Raw genomic sequence first — 27,279 nt, forward strand, 5'->3', positions numbered from 1 at the left:
CGTCCATATCTGGAACATCTGTTCTAGGCATTGGGGACCCATTCCATTATTTTAAACAAAGCAGTATCAACAATTACACGGCATTGATGCCAAGCCATACAACCACAGTTAATTCATCCTCTGACTCCGTTGTGCTGCAATTAACAAATCCCTTTCGTGACAATCCCACCCTCATCCCATTCTGTTCCTCAGATGTCCCAAAAAAGAGAGCTGCACCACTTGTCCGCAGGATTAGCAATCAGGCTCTGGTGGACTGGGGTGGGGGAGTGCATTCCAGAACTGATGGGTCTTCATGAAGCAGCTCAACATATAAGGCCTCTGTTATAATAAGTAGTCTTATAAAGTAATGCCTGGGCTGGGGCTGGGGAAGCACAGTTGTCTTTTTTAATGGCAGATATGAGTCACCCATTCAAAGTGGTTAAAGAAAATTCTCTTTCCCAATTTCCTGAACATCAGTGAATGAAAAATATCAACCAGACAACACATTGCTTTCTTTTAAGAACTAACCATAGAGCCCAAAGAACATTAAAAAAAGAAAAAAACAATACAACTAGCAACAGTATCTAGGGATGACACACCAGACAGACATGTGATGGGCCGGCACATGCGTCATGCATGCAAAATGGGCACATTTCAGGGATTTCCCTTTTTCCAAAACTATTTTTGTAGGTTATGATTAACCTAAAGTCTTCTAGAGGGTTTTTTTTTTTCATTTAAACTATTCAAGATGTAAAATGTGGTTTTGGTTAAAAACTTCCATGATCCTCCTAATTAATAAGACCAATTCTTTAGGTGACTCTGTGATAGAGTTCTTTCAATATGTGGTTAAGTGTAAACATGCAGGGCCAGATTCTCAGCTGGAGTCAATGGAGTTATGCCAATTAACCCCAGCTTAGGCTCTGGCCCACTGTGTCTGGTTCTAGTAAATACACAAGAATCCACAATGGAGGGAATGCCTTTTAATGTAATGGAGGAGAAATCATGTTATTTACTTGAGCGAGTAAAAAAAAAAAGCAGAAGTCGCCACTGTAAAAGATAAACAGAGAACATAATCTTACTTCCCATAAACTCAGATCATGAAGATGACTAAATTCTGCTGGCTGGATGCTGCAGTGATGGTGTGTTTTAGAAATACATAATTATTTACACTGCCATATTACACAAAGCTTTTTACAAACTGATCTGCAAAACTATAATTAATATGAATGATAATATGCAAGTATCTGTTTGCGGTTACTAAAGTGCATCCAACTCTGGTGTGGAGCATGGCAGCTGTTGAACTGCATGCAGTAACACTGCACTGCACAAGAAGTTGAGGCTATCTAAATTGATACTGCAGAGGGGATTTTTTTGGTAAGCAAAGTGCAGTTAGTCAAATTGATAGTTTTCCCACCGTTGAGTTAACTGTGCAGCCCTTTTCCCAATTCCTCTGCTATATTCCACTGTTCTACTGTGACTCATCTGGCTGGGCCTCAGGCACAGGGCTAAGAGCCATTTGTTATGTTATATCATAAAGTTGTGGAAACTATTCAGGCTACTACTTGAGCTTTGCAACATGAGTGAGCTGATCCTCTCCGTCAGAAGGGACAATGCTGAAATATTGCTCAGATGTCTGACTTGGATAAAGCTTAAAATGAACATTTGCCTGGTTTAATCATCCATGGAAAGTACTGCACGAAAATGCCATTATTAAAAGTGCAGAAAAGCCCGGGAGAGTTATAATTAGAGCTGCTGTGAATGAAAGCTCATGAGTTTTACTCCAAACCCTCACATATTTCACCCACAGACATGCAGTTTATTATAAAGTGACAGGGAGCATTTGGGTGGAACCTAAAATACGGCAGGGAGAGGAGAGAGAGAGAGAGAGTAAGTACAGAGGGAGTGGAGAAATGAGTGAGAAAAGAAAAGTGTGAAAGATGAGAGAAATGCAGGAAGTGAGACAGAGAACTGTGAATGTGTGAGTAAGGCTATGTCTAAACCACAAAGTTAAGTCGACATGTAAGTCGACATCGAGCCTCCGATATAAGCAAGTCAGTCTTGCGTGTTCACACTATGCTCGTGTCCGTGGAGTATATCCTCACTAGCAGGGCTTGTATCGACGCATGGAGCATTGCACTGTGGGTAGCTATCCCACAGTGCATGTAGCCAAGTGGAATGTTTGGTTGGGCTTGCAATGCCTTATAGGACCAAAACATTGGCGTGGGTGGTTATGAGAACATGGCGTTAGCCTCCTATGATGCACTTACCTTTCTCCACCCCTCCCTGAAATCAATGGAAAACAAACCAAGCCTTTTCATGCCTTTTTTTGTAAGCCTGGGTTACCTGCACTTGATAAGCATGGACCCCGCTCAGCTGTAAACTGTTGTTGTGAGTATTACAAACACCTCGCGCCTTATCCTACAGTATTTACACAGCCGATATAGGAGCCACTGTGTGGAACAATGTGATGCCACACAAGCAACCCTGCTGGAAGACGTAGAGCGAAGCAAATCGCAGATGCTGGTGACAGTCATGCATCACCTTGACACAGTTGAGCGCCGTTTCTGGGCCCGGGAAACAAGCACTGACTGGTGGGACCGCATCGTTATGCAGCTATGGGATGAAGAGCAGTAGCTGCAGAACCTTTGAATGCGTAAGGCCACTTTCCAGGAACTGTGTGAAGAGTTTTCCCCAGCCCTGAATCATAGAAGATTAGGGTGGAAGAGACCTCAGGAGGTCATTTAATCCAACCCCCTGCTCAAAGCAGGACCAACACCATCTAAATCATCCCAGCCAGGACTTTGTCAAGCTGGGCCTTATACACCTCTAAGGATGGAGATTCCACCACCTCCCTAGGTAACTCATTCCAGTGCTTCACCACCCTCCTAGTGAAATAGTGTTTCCTAATATCCAACCTAGAACTCCCCCACTGCAATTTGAGACCATTGCTCCTTGTTCTGTCATCTGCCACCACTGACAACAGCCTAGCTCCATCCTCTTTGAAATCCCTCCCTTCAGGTAGCTGAAGGCTGCTATCAAATCCCCCCTCACTCTTCTCTTCTGCAGACTAAACAAGCCTCAGCCTCTCCTCGTGCCCCAGCCCCCTGATCATTTTCGTTGCCCTCCGCTGGACTCTCTCCAATTTGTCCACATTCTTTCTGTAGTGGGGGCCCAAAACTGGAAGCAATACTCCAGATGTGGCCTCACCAGTGCCAAATAGAGGGGAATAATCATTTCCCTCGATCTGCTGGCAACGCTTCTATTAATGCAGCCCAATATGCTGTTAGCCTTCTTGGCAACAGGGGCACACTGCTGACTTATATCCAGCTTCTCATCCACTGTAATCCCCAGGTCCTTTTCTGCAGACCTGCTGCTTAGGCAGTCGATCCCCAGCCTGTAGCGGTGCATGGGATTCTTCCATCCTAAGTGCAGGACTCTGCACTTGTCCTTGTTGAACCTCATCAGATTTCTTTTGGCCCAATCCTCCAATTTGTCTAGGTCACTCTCGACCCTATCCGTACTCACCAGTGTAGCTACCTCTCCCCCCAGCTTAGTGTCATCTGCGAACTTGCTGAGGGTGCAATCCATCCCATCATCCAGATCATTAATAAAGATGTTGAACAAAACCGGCCCCAGGACCGACCCCTGAAGTGCATCAATACTAAAATGAGAGCTGCTCTGACAGTGGAGAAGCGAGTGGCGATAGCTCTGTGGAAGCTTGGAATGCCAGACTGCTACCAGTCAGTGAGGCATCAATTTGGAGTGGGTAAATCTTCCAGGGGATCTGTTGTAATCCAAGTTTGCAGGGCCATCAACAGACATCTGCTAAGGTTTTGCTGCAATGGGGTTCCCTAACTGTGGTGGGGCAATATATGGAACGCATATCCCTATCTTGGCACCAGACCACCTTGCCAAAGAGAACATAAACTGAAAGGAATACTTCTCAATGGTGTTGCAAGTGCTGGTGGCTCACAGGGGCCATTTCACCAACATCAATGTGGGATGGTCAGGAAAGGTGCATGGCATGTGCTTCTTTAGGAACACAGGGCTGTTCAGAAAGCTGCAAGCAGGGACTTGTTGAAATGCCAATCGTGATCCTGGGAGACCCAGCCTACCCCTTGCTCCCATGGCTCATGAAGCCATGCACAGGCAGCCTGTACAGCAGTAAGGACCAGTTCAACCATCGGCTAAGCAAGTGCAGAATGGTGGTGGAATGTGCCTTTGGACGTTTTAAAGGTCGCCGGTGTTGTTTGCTTACTAGGTTAGACCTCTGTGAAAGCAATATCCCCATTGTAATTGTTGCCTGCTGTGTGCTCCATAATATCTGTGAAACAAAGGGAGAAAAGTTTCCGCTGGGGTGGGGGGTGGAGGCAGATCGCCTGGCAGCCAATTTTGAGCAGCCAGACACCAGGGCAATAAGAAGAGCATATCGAGGGGCTCTGCATCTCCGTGAGGCTTTGAAAACCAGTTTCAGCAATGAGCCACAGTAATGTGACACTTATCTGTGTTGTTCCTTACCAACCTGACCCCTCCATTGCATTTTCTCCCCTGTAAACTCCACCCCCACCAACCATTGTGTGTTGAATAAAGAGCCTTTTCTCCTCAATCTGTTAAGTTTTATTATGCACACAAATACACACTGACAGCAAAGGAAAGTAAGATAACCTGGGCTGATAACACCGTGGGGGGAGAAAAAAGGAAAGCTGGCTTACAGATGCACTGCAATAGCAATCAAAGGTTCAGGAATGGGCTCCTTCTGGTCCTTGTACCCTCCCCCTGGTGTTGAGTCCAAGGGCTACCGAACTCATTGAACATGTCCTCCTGAGTCTTCTTTTTTTGCCTTCTAATCTGGGAGAATCTCCGTCCCGGTATGGAGAATGCGCCAATGGACAAGGTTTCAGCTGCAAGGAATGAAAAGCACAAGGGTAGCATTGACAGTGCATACATTGTTTCTGGTGTAAGGTTAATTTAAAAAAAACACCCCTCAATACGCTTCCCTGGAAGCCTCAACATAACCACAACCACTGGCTATTGCAAGAGTTGGTTTGCTACTCCAGCTATGGTGAGTAAGGCCACAAGCCATGGGCGAGAGGTCTTGTGCTGCTGCTTTTGTGAAGACTTCCTTGGGATCACATATGTTGGAACTTGAGAAAAGCCCCCTTTCCCCTAGCAACCTGGATGGTGCTTGAGGACAGGCACCAGTGTAAAACCCCCCAAACAGTTAATTTTTTTTATAAAAGTGGCACCGGCTTTGGGGGGGGGGGTGAAGGAAGCTGCCACCACCCCCCTTTTTTCAATGCTGCGTGCAATACACGGTGATCCCTTCCAACTACAATCATGGCACATTTGAGAAAACGTAGTTGTGTGACCCAGATTTCACCAAACAGGGGACGGATTACTTGTTGAATTGTTTGTGGTTTAAGGGCTAGCATTCAAAACTTCCCCCCATTTCCCCTAGGTGACCCTATGTGATATCACTCTCCTGAGGGTAACAGAGGCGGCAAGGAGCAGATGCTGCAAGTGGCTGGGTACAGACCTGGTTTTTATGCTGCAATGCTGTGTACTGCAATGACGCCAGCAGAGTTAATACTGGAGTGGGACAGGAAAGTGTCCTACCATGGTGGACAAAACAAGGCAGCCCTTCCCAGAAAGCTTCTGCAAAGGATTGCAGAGTACCTCCATGAAAGCTTCCTGGAGATCTCCATGGAGGATTTCCGGGCCATCCCAGTGCACATAAACTGTCTTTTTCGTAAAGCACCCTCTGCATAGCTGGAATGGCCACCAATACGCACTACACCTACTTTTTTGTTCAGATTAAACATAAAAAATAATACCATGTAACCCCTACAGTTTGGAAATGTGTACTCACCAGAGGTGCCTTCCCCGGCGTCACACTCCACTGCCAACTGGTCCTGTGAAGGGACGGGCTCCAGGGTTAAAAAGAGTTCTTGGCTGTCGGGGAGAATGGATCCTCTGCTCGCCTGCCTCTCATTCTTCTCCTCCTTCTCATCAACAATGTCCTCCTCGTTGTTGCTAGAGATCGCCCAGGGCTCCTGGGAGGTGTCCATGGAGTGCGGTGGGGTCACTGCCGAGAATCGCAAGCAGCTTCTCATAGCAGTGGCATGTCTGTGGGGCAGAACCAGAGTGACTGTTCGCCTCCCTTGTCTTCTGGTATGCTTGCTGAAGCTCCTTTATTTTCACGTGGCACTACTGCGTGTCCCTGGTGTAGCCCTTCTCCCCCATGCTGTGTGCGAATTTGGCATAGATGTCAGTGTTTCTTCTGCTGGTTCGGAGCTCTGCCTGCAGAGAGTCTTCTCCCCACACAGCAATAAGATCCACCACCTCCCGTGTACTCCATGCTGGAGCGTCTTTATGGCCTTGAGTCTCCATGATCAGCTGTGCTGGTGAGCTCTCCATGCTGTTCAAACAGGAAATGAAAATTCAGAAGTTCCCAGGGCTTTAACAGGGGAGCTGCTTTTTCCTGTGTACCTGGCTGACGTGCAGTGGAGTTGAAATTGCTCTCCAGAGCAGTCACAGCAGAGTACTATGGGACACCTCCTGGAGGCCAATTCATTTGAATTACACAATGCAGCGTCTACACTATCCCCATGTCAACCTGTGGATGTCGAATCAAGCACTATGCCTTTCACGGAGGTGGAGTACAGAAGTCGACTTTACAGGCCACCTAGGTTGGTGGAAGGGACTCAGTAGTGTAGACACATACATTATTAGATCAACTTAATGCGGCTTATGTCGACCTACGTTTGTAGTGTAGACCAGGCCTTGAAAACAGCTACAGCAGAAACAAAGAAAGAGAAAAGAAATGAGACAGAAGGAGAGAAAATAGAAAGAAAAGAGTGGGAAAGATCAAGAGAAGAAGGAATAGTAGAGAGACAGGGAGGAGAGAAAGGGTAAGAGTAAGACAAGCAATGTGGGTAAACAATGCCATTTTGATGAGGTATACCCTGTATCTTCAGTAATGAAATTTTTCTGACTGGCTGCCTTCAAATTTTGTGAGCACTAATTAAAGTCCTTCATATTTTTCCCAGCATGGAGTTTAATTAGCTAGCTGGCTCACCACCAGGTGGGCTTTCCAAGCTGCTGCTATTGTAAATACCATTAACCCAGTGCTATTTTTCAAACTGCCAGTGAGGTAGAATGGTCAGGATGAGTATATACAGTACATTCTAACGGAGTGTATATCGACATGTAAGGCACAAGGGTAAATAATCCCAGGAAAAGGGAGTGTGTTCAGCAGAATGTTTGTCAACCAGGGTGTTTTCTTGTTTAATCACTTCCTAGTGCTACCTCAATCATACCACAGTGAATAAACACAATAAAAAACTCTGGGGTCAGCACTGCAAGACTTCAATTGGTTCCAAAAGGCTAGTTTGGACTTGTCAGCCCTAGAGTTCCAAACCCCCTCCAGTTCCACAGGCTGCTGAGAAGTGACCTGCCCAGGGGAGGCAATGCCTGTATTTTCTCACTTCCTGGTATGGCTTCTGCAACAATGTACAAACAAAACCTGCTAGGTCCTGATCCAACACTTATGGACACAAGTTCAGGCAGGTCTCACTGCCCTATTTCCAACCTAGTGCTCGTTTCAGCTCTGCTCTCACAGAGATGGTAATTGTACAAGGGAACTGGACGGGGGTGGTGAGCCAAAAATCCAAAACTTTGAGGAAGAGTTCCATCTAAAGCCATACTGCACATTGCTACCCCGTACCAGTGAACTTAAATCTCCTGAAAGTGTCTTTCCCGTGGACAGTGCAGTCAGCGAGCCATTCCAACACAGTAAAGTCTGGGCCAGGATTTAGACAGATCCTGTGAGGTAACATTGTGCTGCACAAGGTATGTAAATATGCTGGGAGCTTGCAAGCCAGAGAGCTGCAGGATCTATTTGTGCCCAGCTGTGCCCGTTTTTTTACACGAGTCCTGTCTCTCCTTTATCACAAGGGGACACTACTGAGCAAAATACAGTGCAAGTCCAATATAGTTTCAATACATTGTGATGGGCAAAATGCAATCGGGGTTATAATAACCCATTTGTTGTGTGAAAAAAAGCTTTTCTGTAAAAGAGTCGAGCTCTATTTATGGTAATGTCTTGGAACGATCCTAGTTCAGATCCAAACCAGGACTTTGAAACAATCATAGCAGAGACAGCCTTCAAAGAATCCATTCAGCTGCTGCACAAGGCACAGTTTATTCTGGGACAGGACTCTCTGGGTGTGTTTAATCACATCAATGCAGACCATCAGGCAAGATAAATGTAGTGAGTAATGCTCCTGGTTCATTATCTTAATACTGAGTGTATTGATCCAGGCTCCTATGACAAAATTTTCAAAAGTGCCCAAATGACTTAGGAACCTAAGTCCCATTTTCAAAAGTGACATAGGTTACGTCTATACTAAAGCTGTGCCGCTGTAGAACCATAGTGTAGATGGAAGGGTTTTTTCTATCAGTGTAGTTAATCCATCTCTCCAAGAGTTGGTAGCTAGGTCAACAGAAGAATTCCTCCATTGACTTAGCCAAATGAATATCAGAGTTAGGTCGACCTAATTGCATCGCACAGGGTGTGAAATTTTTCACAGTCCTGAGTGATGTAGCTGGGTTGATCTAATAAAAATAGTAGACCAGGCCTCACTCTCATTGACTTTCAATAAGACTTTTGGGCTTCTGACTCACTTAGGTGCCACTGAAAATGTTGCCCCTTGTTGGTAGGACACAACACACAAGTCTTCATTTCTGATCTGATATCAGTCACTTAGAGATGTGTCCAGATCGGAATTTTGCTCCTGACCCTTAACGCTACAATGGGCCAAACCAAAATACCAGACAAACTGCTCTTGGACTTTTCAGCTCAGGTCAATCAATCAGTCATGCCCACTGAAAACTATTCTGTGAAGAAGTGAGGCTGGGGAGAGACAGCACAGTGACAGGCATGGTATAAACACTGAGATAGAGAGATTATATTAAAAAAGAGGAGATGTCACAGAGCAAGTCTGGACTTTCTTAGGCTCACAGGTGCCCATGAAGCCCAAAGCTGAAGGATGCTTTGTGAGCAGGAAGATGGTTGCTTATTTGGTATAACAGCCAAGTTCATTGTCAAATGATGGGAGGCATCAGCTGAAAAATCAGTGTGAAAAGCATAAAATAAAATGGGTTTTCCAAAGAATCTAGAGATCTATAGAAACAGAAAGTCAGAGGTTATTTTATCTTTCTGGACAGAGAAAGTGACAAGGAAAGTTCTCAGCCTTGCAGAAGATACTTTGAGCACCTGTGACACAGTATAGCATGTCCATTAGAAGTCTGGAGGGATCAGTAAGGAGTGAACACAATACCAATGAATTTTACATAGGTATAAGAAATCTGAAACAGATCAGCCCTCCTGTCTCCTTCCCCCCCGCCCTCATCCCCGCCCATCATCTGCGTCCCTAGAATCTCCCAAAGCAGACCCGCCACGACAAAAATTGTGATCAGTAGCCCAATGGGTGCAATTAGATAGGAGAGTGAAAATGAGAAGATGAACAAACAAAACAAACATGCCCCTCTCATCAGGATATGCTGTACAACCTGGAGTACAGGCATGTGGCTGCCTATACACTCTTGGCTTGAAAGTAAGGACAGGATATATTTGTTCATGTTATACACTGGTCTTTGCCAGTGGAGTGGAGTTTTTATTTAAGCAGAACAAATGCACTTTGGGGACTAAACAGGCACTGCATATAATAGCCACATGAACTGTGATCTGGGAGCAATCCAATCCTTGAAAGTAAAAATTTTTTTTTGCAGCTGTGCACTTATGACATCATTATTAACGTCAACCACCTGCTCCTTTTCAGCTCCGCTAACTCCAGAGTTGGAGGCAGTGTAAGTCTGACATGGACAGCTATAAAAAATGTTCAAAAACATGGTTATTCGTTTTATCTGGCTTTTTCTAGTCATAAAAATGTCCAGATGCAATTCCCCAAGAACAAAAAATGAATTCATAAAAATGAGTAAGACCCCATTCCCCAAATCTAAGAAACTCCCAAAAACTAAGGCCCAAATTTTACACACATTTTGGGTACCTCTGGGTTTGGGTTGCCAGTTTGAGAAACCCAGAGCCTAATTTTGAGCGATGCTGGGCCCTCACAACTCCAAATGACTCTAACGGTGCTGCTGGTGCACGAACGCCTGAAAATCAGGCCACAGGCATCTCAAGCTGGGTACTCAAAAACTGAGGGAACCAACATCAGCATCTACTTTTGTAACTGTGCCTGTAAAAACCTCCCATCAGCCCCATCCTTCTACACATCCTCTTTGTCCACTTCCCCACAGCCAGGAAATGGCTGTCAGAACAGATAAGCTTTGGAGCACATACTGAAGGTCACCAGAGTGGACCAGAGAAGTAAACTCCACCCCTCACCTAACTCTCTGCCTCCAACCACTCCTGATTAAATCTAGGAGCTATTATTACCTCAGCATGGTGTCAGGTTCTTACCCACGAAAGCTTATGCTCCCAATACTTCTGTTAGTCTTAAAGGTGCCACAGGACCCTCTGTTGCTTATTACCTCAGCAGATCTCAGCTACTGCAGGTTCCCATGGGCAGAGAGATGATACTCAGTACCCAAACCATTTAGGTATTTTAAAGTTAAAACCAACATCTGACATTGGAAGTGGACCTCAGTGTAGATGGTGGAGCACAGACGGAATGTGATCCCTGAAAGAACTGCCCCTTAAACAGTCTTCTGTATTCAGCCCCAGCTAAAGCTATGGAGGATATATGTCCTTTCAACCCCGTAATTTTGGACTTTTCTCCTTTAGGTAAAGAATTTTTTGCCCTATGCAACCAGCCCATCAGGCTTACTCCCCACACCTCTCTCTCCACGCATCTTCTAGTCAATCTGGAGTCTCTTTTGTGAATATATATCTTCACAAATGCTTACTTGAGCACAATGACAAGGGCACTGTTTCTCCTGAAGAGTTCTTTCATACCCATACCTACAAAAAAGGACACCCTCTGCTGACAGCCTTCAGTAGTGCCTTCAGCAATATTGCATTGATCAGTCCAGGAGAAGTGTTTTGTACTGTAATAAACCTACAAGCTCCTGACTGACTGCTATATTGACCTCCAATACAACATCTAGCCAGTCAAATGCCTTAGTCTGCAGAGCACAGGAAATAGAATTACTGCCAAAGTTCAGAGGGGACCTGGTTCAGGAGGGAGCTGGAGGCTACATGAAAGCTGGAACAGCCAGCTAAAGGGAGCAGCTGGGGAGCAGGTTGTGAAGAGAAGGCCAGGCAGGTTGGGAGTTGGGACTGCAATGCTGAGAGCTGGGCTGGGAAGCAGCCTGTGGTTGGCAAGGTGGTCAGCAGTAGCCATGACAGGTAGATTCTGGGGAGCAACCTGTAAACAGGGAGGCCTTGTTCTTAGACCTGAACAAGACAGGATCTCAGGCCAAGGGATCTGCAAACCAGTGTGTGACTGCCTCCAGGAGAAGGGTGACCTGAAGCGAGTAGCTCTGGCACTAGGCCAGAGGAGCCACACCTTCATACCGCTGTACTGGACTGCCCCTAGGGACTGACTTAGGAACTATTGCTTCATCTTTAGTTTGTAGCTTAAAGCCATTGTTCCCAGGGTAACTGCGGCATTTATTTCTGGAGCCCTAATAAAGCAATCCTTTGTTCTTCATCTCACTCGGTGAGTGTTCATGGGAACCCACCGAAGGCTGGAGCCATAATGGCTTAGTGCTTACAGCACCTATAGCGCTTGCCTCGGAGAGAGTGGTATACCCAGCAGCATGCTACAGACATCCAGGAGATAATACCAGTGCTCTCACAGTGATTCTGCCACAGAGTCTGTCATGACACTAACAACTGTCTTTACTAAAAACAGGACTCCAGTAAGGGCCCTGGAATACTGTTGTAGGCTGTAGAGTTGAGGACCATCCATTACTGTAGTCTTTTATCAAATGGCAGTGGTAAGCTTTGCCTTCTGTTAAATGCTTTGCTGCTGCTTTCTGCTGTAGCTTATTCAGTGCCACAAAAGAAGGAGACAGTGTTGATTTAAAGGCAACAGACTGGAATGTCAGTGTGATACAGAGAAGGGCCCAAGGCGCAAAGATTGGATCCAGAGTCAGACTTTCCCAAAGTGTGGGGTAATTAAGATTTAGAGTTTTGGCTCACTCCTCTTATACAGAAGAGAAAAAGGGTGGCTGTGAAGTTCAGTTCTTGGTACAAATCCCAAACATATGGGATATTTGGATTCACAGTTTTGACTCAGGCCTCTTTCCCAGTGTATTGGAACATAAGCACCCCAAGTGTTTTTTCTGATATCTGTGTCAGTGCCTGAATTGTGATTTGCCCTCACTCTTCAGGCATATCATTTGGCAGCACTCCAGCAGTTAAACGGAGATTGCTCTTAATTTGCTGTTTTCAGTTATAAATGTAACACATCTCTCCTCGATAAATTGATTTGCAGATTCCTTAAAACTCCCTGCAGGATTCCTGGGAATCTGTCTCTCTCCTCTTCCTGTCCCCATAGCCCTCCTGCCTGCAGGGCAGGCAGTTTTACAACAGTCTCCACCATAAATTATGTATATCTCAGAAACTTGAGCTTAATGTATAGTAAATTAAACTGAATTTGTTTGGCTGAAGCAAAAGCAGTGGAATAATCCATCTGAATGCCAGGGGAATGACTCCACTTAAAAGTCTGCCAGACTGATTATAAACAATGACATTAACTGCAGAAATGTGCTTTTGCAAGTCACAACTGTCTTTAAAGATCTCAAGTGACCAATACACCACTGGACATAAACACTGCTCCCCCAAGGATAATGTATAATGTGTATTTAACTATTGTAAAGAAAGCCTTTTCTCCACAATTATCCTGTTTCTAACAATCCTGACAAGACAGACTCCTGTGTAAAGAAAGATGATGAGATATGTCTGTTCCCAACTAAAAAGCCATAGAAATCTCATTATGGAACTGGTGTATTGGCCAGGACCCTGACTACTGGTTAATGGGTTTGGACCTTCTAAGTTTTAGGATTGAATGAAATTGCTCTGGCATCTAGATGGAACTACTGAATTACAGCCACCTCCAGATGATGGTTAGCAACCAGCTGGTGCATAGTACACTGAACAACAGTGTGGGCAGTGAATATTTTGATCAAGAGCACGAGGCTCTTAGATGAGTTACTAGTGCTATAGCATCAGAGTCAATCCATGGTACTGTGGGCTAGCTACTCATTTAAGCAGCTTTAGCTATGAAAGCCATTAAGACTAGATTGTGCTGTAGGTGCCATCAGGTGCATCAGGGAGTCACGCAGCATCTAACATCCCTAAGAAGAATTTTGGCTGTCTAAGGCAGTGCACAGCAATTACACTACTCTTAAAAAGAATGCAGTATATTCTCCCCAGCTGCTGGCCTATGTGGAGGTGGATGGAGCCATACCCCTTGCAGTCTATATTTGCCTCCCACCCTGCAGAAACCCAGCATCCATGTGTGCACTAAGAGGCAGACCCTACACTCTCCAACCAGATTCCAACCAGTCAAAGTTCTTTGTGTCCTTTCCCACCTTGCTGGATCCATGCAGGGCCTTGTCAGAATCTGGCCCTTAGTGTCCCCTAAAAGAAGGCAGGATTTCAGTTTTTAATGGTTTCACTCAAAAGACTCCAAACAAAGTCAACTGCCTGGAATACTTTACTACCTCACACAGATAAAGATTTTAGTTGACTCTCCTGGGATTTGAACCTGGGACTCCCAGGAGTCTATGTCTGCCCAATCTCCTACAGGGACAGATCCACAAAATCTGGAATAAGTAGCACATGCTTGGCTAAGAGAACAAGGAAGCTTTAGAAAACTTTCTGCAGCTTCACCCAGCCCAATATCTGTGCCTAATGCACTGTGTACAAGGCACCAAAGCAATGAACTGTTCACAAAAGTAAAGCTACAATAACAAGGCCTCCAGTCTAGATTGAAAATCTAGACTCCATAGCCACACGGCTTCCTTTTGCTTGAATCACATCAAAGCGACCTTGCACAATGCTGTACAATGTGACAATGTTGGGTTGCAGCAGTCGTACACTGAAGACACTTTGCAAGGAGGGAAGGGGGAACAAACTCAAAGGCATTTTCTTTAGCACTGAAAGCATTTTATTTTTTGTTAAAACACATCGTATTCAAGGCATCGTTGTTTTCCACCAAGCCACGCTGAAAAGACACTGGCGGGCATCCCAGACACAAATTTTCTTGACTGGAGACTTGAATGATGCCAGCCATGGCAATGAATAGTTTCATTCCTACCCTGTTGATCGCAGTGTAGAGATGCAGTCAATAGAGTCCATATAAGAGATTCCAAAGACCTTATTGTGATGCATGCTCACAAGGGCTAGAGTTAAGGTTGCTGTGGGAACATTCGCCCTTACAGAATGAGCCAGATTACAGACCGGCTGTAATAGGTGGCCATTCTGTTCTGGGGCTCAAGGCATGTTTCCAACAATAGAGAGACAAGGCTGACAGATCTTTGTCTGGAGTCATCTGTCAACTCACTTCCCCATCGCAGTACCAGAACCCTCCTTGATCCCTGGGAAGTGCTACCCAAGTGATCTACATGGCTGCTTCTGATAACCTTCCCCAGTCCTTGGCACATGCTCCCACTGCAGCTGCTCCTCCTGCTATTGAAAATCTGCCCTGATCCCCAGCATGTGCTCCGAGGCAGCCCCAAAGTTAATAAGAACTTCAGGTGCTCAGCACCTCTACAAATCAGGCCATTCATATAGGTACCTAAATATGGATTAGGTGCCCACGTTGGATCATTTTTACCACATATTTATTAATTATTATACATATACACACTTAGTTGAAAGGATTAGGTTCTTATTGGTAAATGTGGATAATCGTCTACTTCACCATACACTCGCAGACCAACAAAAATATATTTCCATCTATAAGAATCAAAATTTACAGATAGGCAAAGTAAGAAAAGTGCTGCTTGAAAATTTATTAGAGTTTGATTTAAGGCTGTTTACTTTGTATATTTTAACATGTGATGTTGACCATTTCTGTTTTAATGGTTATAGAACTTTAACTTTTTGAATCTCAACATCTACTGTCATTACTTGATTATTGTCTGACCCCCATAATTTCCCGCAACTGTTTAAATTTAAACGAATAAAAATAAAAAATGCTTAAAAATAAACATTGATATCAATCAAAATTATACAAAAATAAAATTGTAATTCTACCAAGCTTATACATACAGCTGTGACAGAGATTCCATGAGGAAGTCCCATATATGGCATTTCATTTGCTAGAATATTTTAGACAAAATGTCTTTTTGATGATGCCACATTATTGCTTCTGATTTAAGAAGAAATAAACAGTCGTTGAACTGCGTTAGTCAACATCAACATGGACCAGCATATCTTATTGTTCTTTTGATATCATATCTATGTGGGGTGGGCCTACTACTTATTAAAGACAAATTTGGCATCTGAACATCCTTGTCTCCTTCAGTATTTGGGAGAGACATAGAACTGAGAGTTGGAACGAGAGTTATATAGATAATGTTTCCAGTAATCTATACTAGTAAAATTCCATATTCCGGTACAGGAAAGTCTCATTTTTCTTGGTTTGTAGTCAGATTGAATATTTCTTTATAAAAAAGGACCCATATGGACCCATAGAGGCAGAGACCATATATTTCTAAATGTCTGTTCAGGACATAGGACAATGGGGCCATGATCTTCACTGGGCTCTTGGATGTTATCACAATACAAACAACAGTAGCAATCCTTGTGATCATTTGAAAAGATACTTACAAAACCTTCAGTTGTGGGCTATATGGGGAAGAGTTTGAAAAGTCTGACTTTTACAGTGATCAAGAAAATTATTTACAAGTGTCCCTGAACTGGTATTTCTAATGTCATCAACTGCAAAAAGATCCTTATATGCATGTGATCACTGTAGATATAGGATATTCCTTTTTATTAATTTATTAAAGACACTGATCTGTTCATATAAAATTTAAGTACGTTTTTTCACATGCTCCTGGTGGTTTTCCCTCTCACCACCACCACCTTTTTTCCTCTTATGTAATGGGTTTACACTATGAATCATTGCTTAATTTTTCTTCTCTAAAAGCAGGCTCGGTGAGATCCAATCTTCTGCTTGGCTTAATGAGTTTGATCTGAAACCAGAAACTGGACCGTGACACTTTTAATTTATTATTAGTGGTGCATCATGTATAATTGTGGCAGCAATTACCTTTTTGTTTAGTTGCTGATTTCAAAGACATATATAAATATATGTTTCTATCTGTCAGGATGAGTCACTTTTAGCCATCGTAATTGTATATCTGGGATGGGCTTTACTTGCATCTTGGATTTACCTGGAAGCCTTCTTTTATGATGCTAGAGAGTGTTTGTATAAACATTCCGTCTTGTGCCAGAAATGATCTGACAGCACTTTCCTCCTCTCTGAAACATGTTTCAAAACCTTCAAACTACAGATTACAGTGTGGTTGATACTGCAGATTGAACCAGATTTAATCAGAAGTGCAGATTAAAGTGTCTCTACTTTATCACTTTGCAACTTCTACTTTGCTGAACTCAAGTTCACTGCTCTAAATGGCAAAAAATCTATTGGAAAGCTAATCAAATGGAGTGATTGTCTCAGCAAATCCTTTGCTTCTCATATTGAGATGGTGACTTGGAAGCTGATTCCTGACATCTGTGTGCACAAGGCATCTGTCAGCCAGGAGCACAGTAATCTGAAAGGTTGTGCATGTCCCTTTTATCTGCAGGTCACGTACAATTTGTCAAAGTATTAGAAATGTGACTACAAGTCAAAAGAAAACAGCTGAGGATCTGGCTCAAGAAGTTTAGTTGCCCTTGTGTGCTAGAATATAACTTCTCTTTGGTATATTTAGCAATTATTGCTCTGCAAGTGGATGTGGGAGAATTGTGTGATGGATAATAGAAGTGGAAAGAAATGCTTTAATATGGCATGCCTACACTATTCAGCAAGAGGATCCAAGAACATTACAAGAATTTTAGCAAATTAATTTACTTAAGAAATACTAATTTGAATGTTATTATGGCTAAAGATAGCTGATCTTATTCCATGGAGGTTGCCATTTCTGTACTTCAACCCTTTCATTCAGAGCAGGCCACTTCCCCAAAGGGTACGTGGGATAGAGTGCTTATGTCAAGGTGATAAATGGGATGGTCTGTGGGTGAAGTCTGGTCTGGGAGCACAGGAGTACAAAACAAGGAAGATGGAAAGAAAGCAAAGACATTCTGTTCAGGAATGGAAAGGTGGGTAAGGGGGTTATATATATTAATCTGAAAAACCAAGATGTACTCTGGCAATGTAAGAAAGAGATACAAGTCAGAATAAAACAAAATCTACATTTACCTAAATAATCAATTGCAACTTACCTAAACATTGATAAATCTAGTGCTTTTCTCCTTGATTTCAGTGCAGAATTACTGTCTTCCTATCCTAATTTCTCTTTCTTCCTGCCAACAGTGAAGAAAATTACAGTCTCTGTGGAGGAAATACATTTTACCCATTATTATTGTTGTTAAATATGTTAATCTTTAAATTTAAAAAAAGGCAATTTCCATTTTTGTTGATAGTAGCCTAGTTAGTTCCAAAAAATTGATAGTACATTGCAGATGTCCATTATTCGTTATTTCAGTGGTATCTAGATGCCCCATTGTTCCAGGTACTGTACACACAGAGTGAGACAATCCCTGGCCTTAAGAGTTTACCAATCCATTCAGAATCGATTTTAGACTAGTTAGAAAACAAAATTCTGGAGAAAGTAATGACTGAGACAACCTCTGTCTCAATCCTAATTTCATAAGATTTATTTAGGGCATTCCCTGCTGTATTCAAAGGTTCTCCACATTACATAAGATGATCTGCTGCCATGAACCTGACTCAGCCACTGTTTTGTAATTTGGTCACTCTTATTATTTACAGCAGTGGTTCTCAATCAAGAGTATGTGTACCCCTGGGGGTACACAGTGGTCTTCGAGGGGGTACATCAAGTCATCTAGATATTTGCCTAGTTTTACAACAGGCTACATAAAAGCACTAGCAAAGTCAGTACAAACTAAAATTTCATAGGCCTGGTCTACACTACGAGTTTAGGTCGACTTTAGCTGCGTTAAGTCGACTTAAGCCTGGACACGTTTACACGACGAAGCCCTTTCTTTCGACTTAAAGGGCCCTTTAAACCGGTTTCTTTACACCACCTCGACGAGGGGATTAGCGATAAAATCGGCCTTATGGGGGTCGGAATTGGGTAGTGAGGACGGAATTCGACATTAGTGGCCTCCGGGAGCTATCCCACAGTGCTTCATTGTGACCGCTCTGGACAGCACTCTCATCTCAGATGCACTGGCCAGGTAGACAGGAAAAGCCCCGCGAATGTTTGAATTTCATTTCCTGTTTGCTCAGCGTGGAGAGCACAGGTGACCATGCAGAGCTCATCAGCACAGGTAACCGTGATGGAGTCCCAGTCCCAGTCCCAGGATCGCAAAAGAGCTCCAGCCTGGACCGAACGGGAGGTACGGGATCTGATCGCCATCTGGGGAGATGAAGCAGTGCTGGCCGAACTCCGAAACAGTAAAAGAAATGGCAAAACATTAGAAAAGATCTCCAAGGCCATGAAGGACAGAGGCCATAACAGGGACGCATAGCAGTGCCGCGTGAAAATTAAGGAGCTAAGGCAAGCCTACCACAAAGCCAGAGACGCAAACGGAAGGTCCGGGGCTGAGCCGCAAACATGCCGCTACTACGAGGAGCTGCATGCCATTCTAGGGGGTGCAGCCACCAGTAGCCCAAGCGTGTGCTATCAGTCCCTCTCTGGAGACAGGGAAGCGGGTTCGGCGGACGAGGAAGATGAGGATGGAGAGAACATCATAGATAGCTCACAGCAGCAAGGAAGCGGAGAAACCAGTTTCCCCAACAGCCAGGATATGTTTGTCACCCTGGACCTGGAACCAGTAACCCCCGAACTCACCCAAGACCCTGTGGGCACACAGGGGACCTCTGGTGAGTGTACCTTTGTAAATATTACACATGGTTTAAAAACAAGCGTGTTTAATGATTAATGATTAATTTGCCCTGGCAATCGCGGCCAGTACAGCTACTGGAAAAGTCTGTTAACGTGTATGGGGATGGAGCGGAAATCCTCCAGGGACATCTCCAGAAAGCTCTCCTTCATGTACTCCCAAAGCCTTTGCAAAAGGTTTCTGGGGAGGGCTGCCTTATCCCGTCCGCCATGGTAGGACACTTTACCACGCCAGGCCAGTAGCACGTAGTCTGGAATCATTGCATAACAAAGCATGGCAGCGTATGGTCCCGGTGTTTGCTGGCATGCAGACAACATCCATTCCTTATCGCTCTTTGTTATCCTCAGGAGAGTGATATCATTCACGGTCACCTGGTTGAAATGGGGCGATTTTATTAAGGGGACATTCAGAGGTGCCCCTTCCTGCTCTGCTGAACAGAAATATTCCCCGCTGTTAACCACGCGGTGGGGGGGAGGGGTGAAGTGACCATCCCAGAGAATTGGGTGTGGGGGGGAGGGTAGTTAGTTGGGTTTGTGCTGCATGTTAAACCTGAAACCGCAGCCCCTCCTTTTACATTGCAAACCCATTTTAAATGGCCAACCCAACGGGTGCTTGGTATGGTTAATGAGAGCAGTACTGTTTTAAACCATCCCCACTTGTTAACAAGGTTAAAAAAGCCAAAAGACTGTGTCTTACCATGGCTGCCTGCAAGCTGAAATCTGTGGCCTGGCACTGCGTGAGTGATCTCTCACACCAAACCGGCAGGCCAAGAGGAAAAATGCGACCTTGTAACGAAAGCACATGTGCTGTGTGATGTGAACAGCAAAATCTAACGTGAAAGAGTGTATCCATTGTTCTCAAAAATGTATCTTTTTTAAACAACTCTCCCTTCTCCTCCACCAGCTGCAAATGTTTCACCTTCACAGAGGCTAGTGAATATTCGAAGAAGGAAGCGAAGGACGCGTGACGAAATGTTCACTGAACTACAGACTGCCTCCCACGCTGACAGAGCACAGCAGAATGCGTGGAGGCAGTCAATGACTGATTTTAAAAAAGCCCAATATGAGCGAGAGGAGAGGTGGCAGGCTGAAGAGGAGAAGTCGCGGGCTGAAGAGCAGAGGTTGCGTGCTGAAACGCGGGCTGAAGAGCAGAAGTGGCGTCAACTTGTACTCATAAAGCAAGAGTCGATGCTCCGGCTGCTGGAGCATCAAAGTGATATGCTCCTGCATATGGTTGAGCTGCAGGAAAGGCAGCAGGAGCAGAGACCGCCGCTACAGCCCCTCTGTAACCAACAGCAGGAGCAGAGACCGCCGCTACAGCCCCTCTGTAACCAACAGCAGGAGCAGAGACCGCCGCTACAGCCCCTCTGTAACCAACAGCAGGAGCAGAGACCACCGCTACAGCCCCTCTGTAACCACCAGCCCTCCTCCCCAAGTCCCATTGCCTCCTCACCCAGACGCCCAAGAACACGGTGGGGGGGCCTCCGGCCACCCAATCACTCCACCCTAGATGATTTCCACAGCAATAAGTTTTAAAGTTTTAAAGTTTTAAAGTGCAGTGTGTCCTTTTCCTTCCCTCCTCCCCCACCCATCCCGGGCTACCTTTGCAATTATCCCCCTAGTTGTGTGCTGCTTCCCTCCTCCCCCACCCATCCCGGGCTACCTTTGCAATTATCCCCCTAGTTGTGTGCTCAATTAATAAAGAATGCATGAATGTGAAGTAACAATGACTTTATTGCCTCTGCAAGTGGTGCTTGAAGAGGGGAGGGGAGGGGAGGTTGGGGTGCTTGGTTTACAGGGTAGTAGAGTTAACCGGGTGCGTGGGGGGGGCTGCGATTTCATCAAGGAGAAACAAACAGAAGTTTCACACCAAATCCTGCCCAGTCACAAAACTAGTTTTCAAAGCCTCTCTGATGCGCACCGCGCCCTGCTGTGCTGCTCTAACCGACCTGGTGTCTGGCTGCGCGTAATCAGCGGCCAGGCGATTTGCCTCTACCTCCCACCCCGCCATAAATGTCTCCCCCTTACTCTCACAGATATTGTGGAGCGCACAGCAAGTAGCAATAACAATGGGGATATTCTTTTCGCTGAGGTCACAGCGAGTCAGTAAGCTGCGCCAGCGCGCTTTTAAACGCCCAAATGCACATTCCACCACCATTCGGCACTTGCTCAGCCTGTAGTTGAACAGGTCCTGACTCCTGTCCAGGCTGCCTGTGTATGGCTTCATGAGCCATGGCATTAAGGGGTAGGCTGGGTCCCCAAGGATCACGATAGGCATTTCAACATCCCCAATGGTTATTTTCTGGTCCAGGAAGAAAGTCCCTTCCTCCAGCTTTCGAAACAGAAGAGAGTGCCTGAAGACGCGAGCATCATGTACCCTTCCCGGCCAGCCCACGTTGATGTCGGTGAAACGTCCCTTGTGATCCACCAGGGCTTGCAGCAGCATTGAAAAGTACCCCTTGCGGTTTATGTACTCGGTGGCTTGGTGCGCCGGTGCCAAGATAGGGATATGGGTTCCGTCTATCGCCCCACCACAGTTTGGGAATCCCATTGCAGCAAAGCCATCCACTATGTCCTGCACGTTTCCCAGAGTCACTACCCTTGATATCACCAGGCCTCTCATTGCCCTGGCAACTTGGATCACAGCAGCCCCCACAGTAGATTTGCCCACTCCAAATTGATTCCCGACTGACCGGTAGCTGTCTGGCGTTGCAAGCTTCCACAGGGCTATTGCCACTCGCTTCTCAACTGTGAGGGCTGCTCTCATCTTGGTATTCTGGCGCTTCAGGGCAGGGGAAAGCAAGTCACAAAGTTCCATGAAAGTGCCCTTACGCATGCGAAAGTTTCGCAGCCACTGGGAATCGTCCCAGACCTGCAACACGATGCGGTCCCACCAGTCTGTGCTTGTTTCCCGGGCCCAGAATCGGCGTTCCATGGCATGAACCTGCCCCAGTAACACCATGATTTCCACATTGCTGGGGCCTGTGCCTTGTGAGAGGTCCATGTCAATTTCCTCATCACTATCGTCGCCGCGCTGCAATCGCCTCCTCCTCCTCAGCTGGTCCTCCTGGTTTTGCTTTGGCATGTCCAGGCTCTGCATATACTCCAGGACAATGCGCGTGGTGTTCATAGTGCTCATAATTGCCGCGGTGATCTGAGCGGGCTCCATGATCCCAGTGCTAGCTATGGCGTCTTGTCTGAAAAAAGGCGCGAAACTAGTATCTAAAGACCAGGGGAGGGAGGGAGGGAGGGAGGGGCGGGCGAGTGACGACATGGCGTACAGGTACAGGGAATTAAAATCAAGAAAGGTGGCTGTGCATCAGGGAGAAATACAAACAACTGTCACACAGAATGCCCCCCAGAGATTGAACTCCTAAGCCTGGGTTTAGCGGGCCGTTGATTTGACGGAGGGAGGGGGGAAGGAAATGAATAAAACACAAATCTATTTTTTACATCTTAAGACGACAGTGCAGCATGACTGATAGCCCTCGGCATTTTCTGGGTGCTTGGCAGCCAATACTTGGCAGCAAATAGTATACTACGACTGGTAACCATCATTGTCCAACGAGGACGGTTAAAGGCAAGTATTGTCTGCCAGCACCCAGATCGCCCTCGGCCTTTTCTGGGTGCTTAGCAGACAATACTTGGCAGCAAATAGTATACTACGACTGGTAACCATCATTGTCCAACGAGGACATCTATGAGCATTTCAGGCAACCTGTAAATTTACTTGCTTTCAGACCTGAGGAAAGCTCTTCTTTCAGATCTGCTGAGCACCCAGATCGCCCTCGGCCTCTTCTGGATGCTCAGCAGACAATACTGACAGGACGGTTACCAGTCGTAATAAACCATCTACTGCCAAAAGGCAAGGGGCTGGTGCAATGCAGCCCTACGGCTGCCAGCCCCACAGCTACCAGCATCCCGAGCGCCGATGAAGGCTACTACTCATGCTGCACCGTCTACCGCCAAAAGGCAGTAATCTGCTGCTGCTGTTTAGCAATGCAGTCCCACGTTTGCCGGCACCCGGAAGACATATGGTGACGGTGAGCTGAGCTGAGCGGGCTCCATGCTTGGCGTGGTATGTTGTCTGCACAGGTAACCCAGGTAAAAAGGCGCGAATCTATTGTCTGCTGTTGCTGTGACGGCGGGGGAGGGGCGTGACGCAATGTACCCAGAACCCCCCGCGGCACTGCTTTGCATCATTCGGGCATTGCGATCTCAACCCATAATTCCAATGGGCGCCGGAGACTCCGGGAACTGTGGGATAGGTACCCATAGGCACCCATAGTGCAATGCGCCGGAAGTCGACGCTAGCCTCGGTACTGTGGACGCGGTCCGCCGACTTCATGCACTTAGAGCATTTTATGTGGGGACACACACAGTCGGCTGCATAAAACCGGTTTCTATAAAACCGGCTTCTATAAATCCGACCTAATTTTGTAGTGTAGACAAGCCCATACAGACAATGACTTGTTTATACTTCTCTACAGTGTTCCCTCTAATTTTTCCCACCCATGTGCAGAATGAATTTTATTATGTGCACCAATATGGAAGGGATTTGTGACACATCACCTTTATATCAATGCACATAACAAAATTCATGTGGTGGGGGTGGGGCCGAGAGGTTCGCAGTGTTGGAGGGGGCTCGGGGCTGGGGCAGACGGTTGGGGTGCAGGGGTGTGAGGCATAGGCGCCAACTCCACGGGTGTTGTGGGGCTGGAGCACCCACAGGGAAAAATTAGCGGGTGCTCCGTCCCCATCCCCTCCTCACCTCCTCCTCCCCTGAGGGTGCCGCATCCCCACTCCTCCCCCTACCAGCGCTTCCCGCCCACCGCCTAACAGCATACTCGGGGAAGGAGGCGGTAAAGAGGCGGGGCGGGGGTGGGGACTTGCGGAAAGGGGGGTGGAATTGGGGCAGGGTGAGGGTGGTGCAGGGGTGGGGCCAGGGGGAGTCAAGCACCCATGGGGCAGAGGGGAAGTTGGCGCCTATGGTGTGAGGGTTCCGACTGGAGGTGCGAGTTCTGGGGTGAGGCCGTGGATGAGGGGCTAAGGGCTGGGGCAGGGGGTTAGCGACCTCCATAACTTCAGCCTGTAGTGGTCAGGAGCTGCAAGGTCCCCTGCTGCCCGCAGGAGCAGGCAGCTGCGGGGTACCCCAGCTGCCTCTGGAGGCCCCTGGAGCTCCAAGCCATAGAGTGACCAGATGTCCCGATTTTATAGGAACAGTCCCGATTTGGGGGTCTTTTTCTTATATAGGCTCCTATTACCCCCCACCCCCATCCCGATTTTTCACATTTGCTGTCTGGTCACCCTACCAAGCCACCACAGGCGGCGGGGTACCCTGCAGGTCCCAGCCACCGCAGGCAGTGGGTACCCCTGGAGCTGCTGGTGATGGGGGAACCCCTGAGCTCCCAGCTGCTGCGGGCAGTGGGGGAACCCCCGAGCTCTCAGCCACCATGGGGAAACCCCCAAGCTGTGGGTAACAGGGGTATTCCACAGTTCCTGGGCTCCGCAGGCGGCAGGGTACCCCACAGCTCTCAGCCACCGTGTCTGTGGGGGAACCCCCAAGCTCCCAGCTGCCACGGGCCCCATGAGCTGTGAGTGGTGGGAGTACCCCGCAGCTCTCGGCTAACACAGGAGGCAGGGGAACCCCACAGCTGCCTTATTGGAAAACCTGGGAGGTGGGTGACAAATAATAATAATTAATAATAATAATAATAATAATAATAATAAGGGACAAGGCTGCCCCTACCTCCTGTAGTATGCACAGGGGGGCCTGCAGGGGGGAGACCCCCGTGCGCCGACCGAGCACCCGGGGATCCACCCAGTCCCCCCTGTCATAGTTGAGGTGGTCTCCGATTCTGTTGGTTTGTGCCAGGACCAGCCTCCGGTGCACTGAGGGGGACTCCGCCACCTGTACACAAAGGTAGGGGTTGTGTAGCAGGGGTTCCGCAAGGAGTTCTGCCCCCTCAGTAGCCACAATGGACCTGATCACCAAGAACAACTTCCAAGTCTGGAGAAGATCCTGGCAGAAAACAGGCAGCTCGGAGAGGTCTTGCAGAAGACCCCTTGGATGGAGAAAAGAGTTGCCTGCCATATCAGAGGCGACGGAGGAAGGCGTGCGCCAACGTGCTCCATGCCGGACTGCCTGCACCGTAAAGGAGTCTCTGCAGGGCCTGGAGGTGGAAGACATGGACCTGGCTGCAAAGGCAGACCAGGCCCTGTCCTCCCTCCTCCTCAGAACCCCTGCAAAGACCCAGTGCAGTTCTGGCCAGAAGAACTCCAGAGCTACCCTCTGGAGCCGGGCCAGAATCCCCGGGGCTGGGCTCAGGATGTTGACAGTAGCGTAGCTGGGGGGCTGCAGGGGAAGCAGCCGCTTCCCCTCAGCACATTTTCCAAAAGCGGCGCCTTAGTTAGGGGTTACCATGGTGCCAGCGGGCAGAGCCCACGCTCCGCTCTGAAGCTTGGCCTTCCGGGCCGGCGCTGGACTCCTGCAGGCAAGGGGGGGCAGCACAGCTGGAGGAGCCATAGGGAGGGGGCGGCACGGCCGGAGGAGCCATGGAGGGGGTCGCGGGGGCGGCACGGCACGGCCGGAGCCACGGGGGGGGCGGCGTGGCCGGAGAAGCGAGGGGTGCGCAGCATGGCAGCCCGCAGTGCGGCCGGAGGAGCCATGGGGGGGGCGGCGCAGCCGGAGGAGCGAGGGGGGGCGCAGCAGCATGGCAGCCCGCAGCGCGGCCGCAGGACCCATGGGGCGGGGGGGGCGGCGCAGCCGGAGGAGCGAGGGTGGCCTCGGGCGAGGAAGGGGAAGGAGACAGGCAAATGGAGCTAGCAGCTCACGCTGCTCCGGGGTGCGTGAGGGGAAGCAGGCAGGCCCCGGGGAAGAACAGAGGCGTGTGGGGATGTCAGCCTAGGCGGGAGCCTCTGGCTCTTTGCCGCCCGGCCTGAGCCGGGCAAGCGGGGGATGAGTTTGGGGTGGCCGGCGCTCAGCCTGGAGCGCAGAGACTCCCCCAAACTGCCCAAGGGGCTCGGACCCGCCAGGAGCTGCGTTCCCGGCCAGCCATGAGGGGTCAGAACCCCTGAGCAGAGCCAGGCCCTGTAACCCCGATCCAGGCTGTAACCCCCTCTGTTCCCTGCACACACACGGGGCTGGAACTGGGGGGGGGGGGGCTGCTGCACCCCAGGCTTGAAGGGCGGGGCACAGCATGGCCACAGCGTGGCCAGAGGAGCCATGGGGGGGGCGCAGCGTGGCTGGAGGAGCCAGCCAAGGTGGGGGGGGGGCACGGAGCGGCCGGAGGAGGAGCCAAGGGGGCGTGGCCAGAGGAGGAGCCAAGGGGGGGGGCCCTTTTTAATGTTTGCTCCCCCTGCTCTTAGAACCTGGCTACGTCACTGGGTGTCGAGCCAGTGTCAGAGCATTGACAGGACTAGCTGGTTCAGCACCTGTGCCCTCCCCTGCAGGGAGAGGCACCAGAGGAGTCCATCGCCGCAGCCACTCGCCCACCCTGGCAAATCCTGCCTAGTTCTCTGGCAGAGAAGAATGTGTGGCGGAAAGATGTAGACGCCAAGATAGAGCAGCGGACCCGTGCCCCACCAAATGGCTTGAAGTGCAGGTGGGAGGGAGCTCGTCTGCCGACCCCGACTATCAGGCCAGAGCTCTTGACCCAGTTGACCCGGGAGGAGGAAGCTGCTGAGTAGATGGCCTAATAGGCCTCCACTCACACCAGAGTCCTGAACCACGAGGAGCACGTTGTCGGCGTACGCCAACAGGACCAGCCACAACTCTGCTCTCTCGGAGCACCAACCTTGTCAACCTCTGGTGGAGGAGACAGAGGAAGGGCTCAATTGCCAGAGCATACAGCTGGCCCGAAATCGGACACCACTGATGCACCCCGTGCCCGAAGCTGACCAGCTTGGTCAGGGTCCAGTTGAACCTGACCAGACACTCCGTGGAAGCGTACAGCGCCCGGAGGAAAAAAAAGGCAGCAGGGATACCCCCCAGCTGCTGCAGGTGCCTCCTAGCTTCAGACAGTGCGGGGACCTGCAGATCCCCATTTTGTCCTGGATATTTTTAGTAAAAGTCACGGACAGGTCACGGGCAAATGCCCGTGACCTGTCCGTGACTTTTACTAAAAATATCCATGACAAAATCTTAGCCTTAACTATACACTGAAATGTAAGTACAATATTTATTTTCCAATCGATTTTATAAATTATATGGTAAAAATTAGAAAG

The 27,279-nt window shown here is 47.8% G+C and overlaps 1 protein-coding gene across 1 annotated transcript in view; it reads right to left on the bottom strand.

Moving 5' to 3' along the window:
* CD44 (CD44 molecule (IN blood group)) overlaps positions 1–6,047 on the bottom strand; it is a 152,641-nt gene extending 146,594 nt beyond the window's left edge. The window contains exon 1 of the mRNA XM_065403321.1: positions 5,849–6,047. Coding sequence (XP_065259393.1) covers positions 5,849–6,047 — 199 coding nt within the window. The remainder of the gene's footprint in view (positions 1–5,848) is intronic.
* Between the last annotated feature and the right edge of the window lie 21,232 nt (positions 6,048–27,279).

This window comes from Emys orbicularis, chromosome 4 (genome assembly GCF_028017835.1).
Source record: "Emys orbicularis isolate rEmyOrb1 chromosome 4, rEmyOrb1.hap1, whole genome shotgun sequence".
Classification (NCBI taxonomy): Eukaryota; Metazoa; Chordata; order Testudines; family Emydidae; genus Emys; species Emys orbicularis.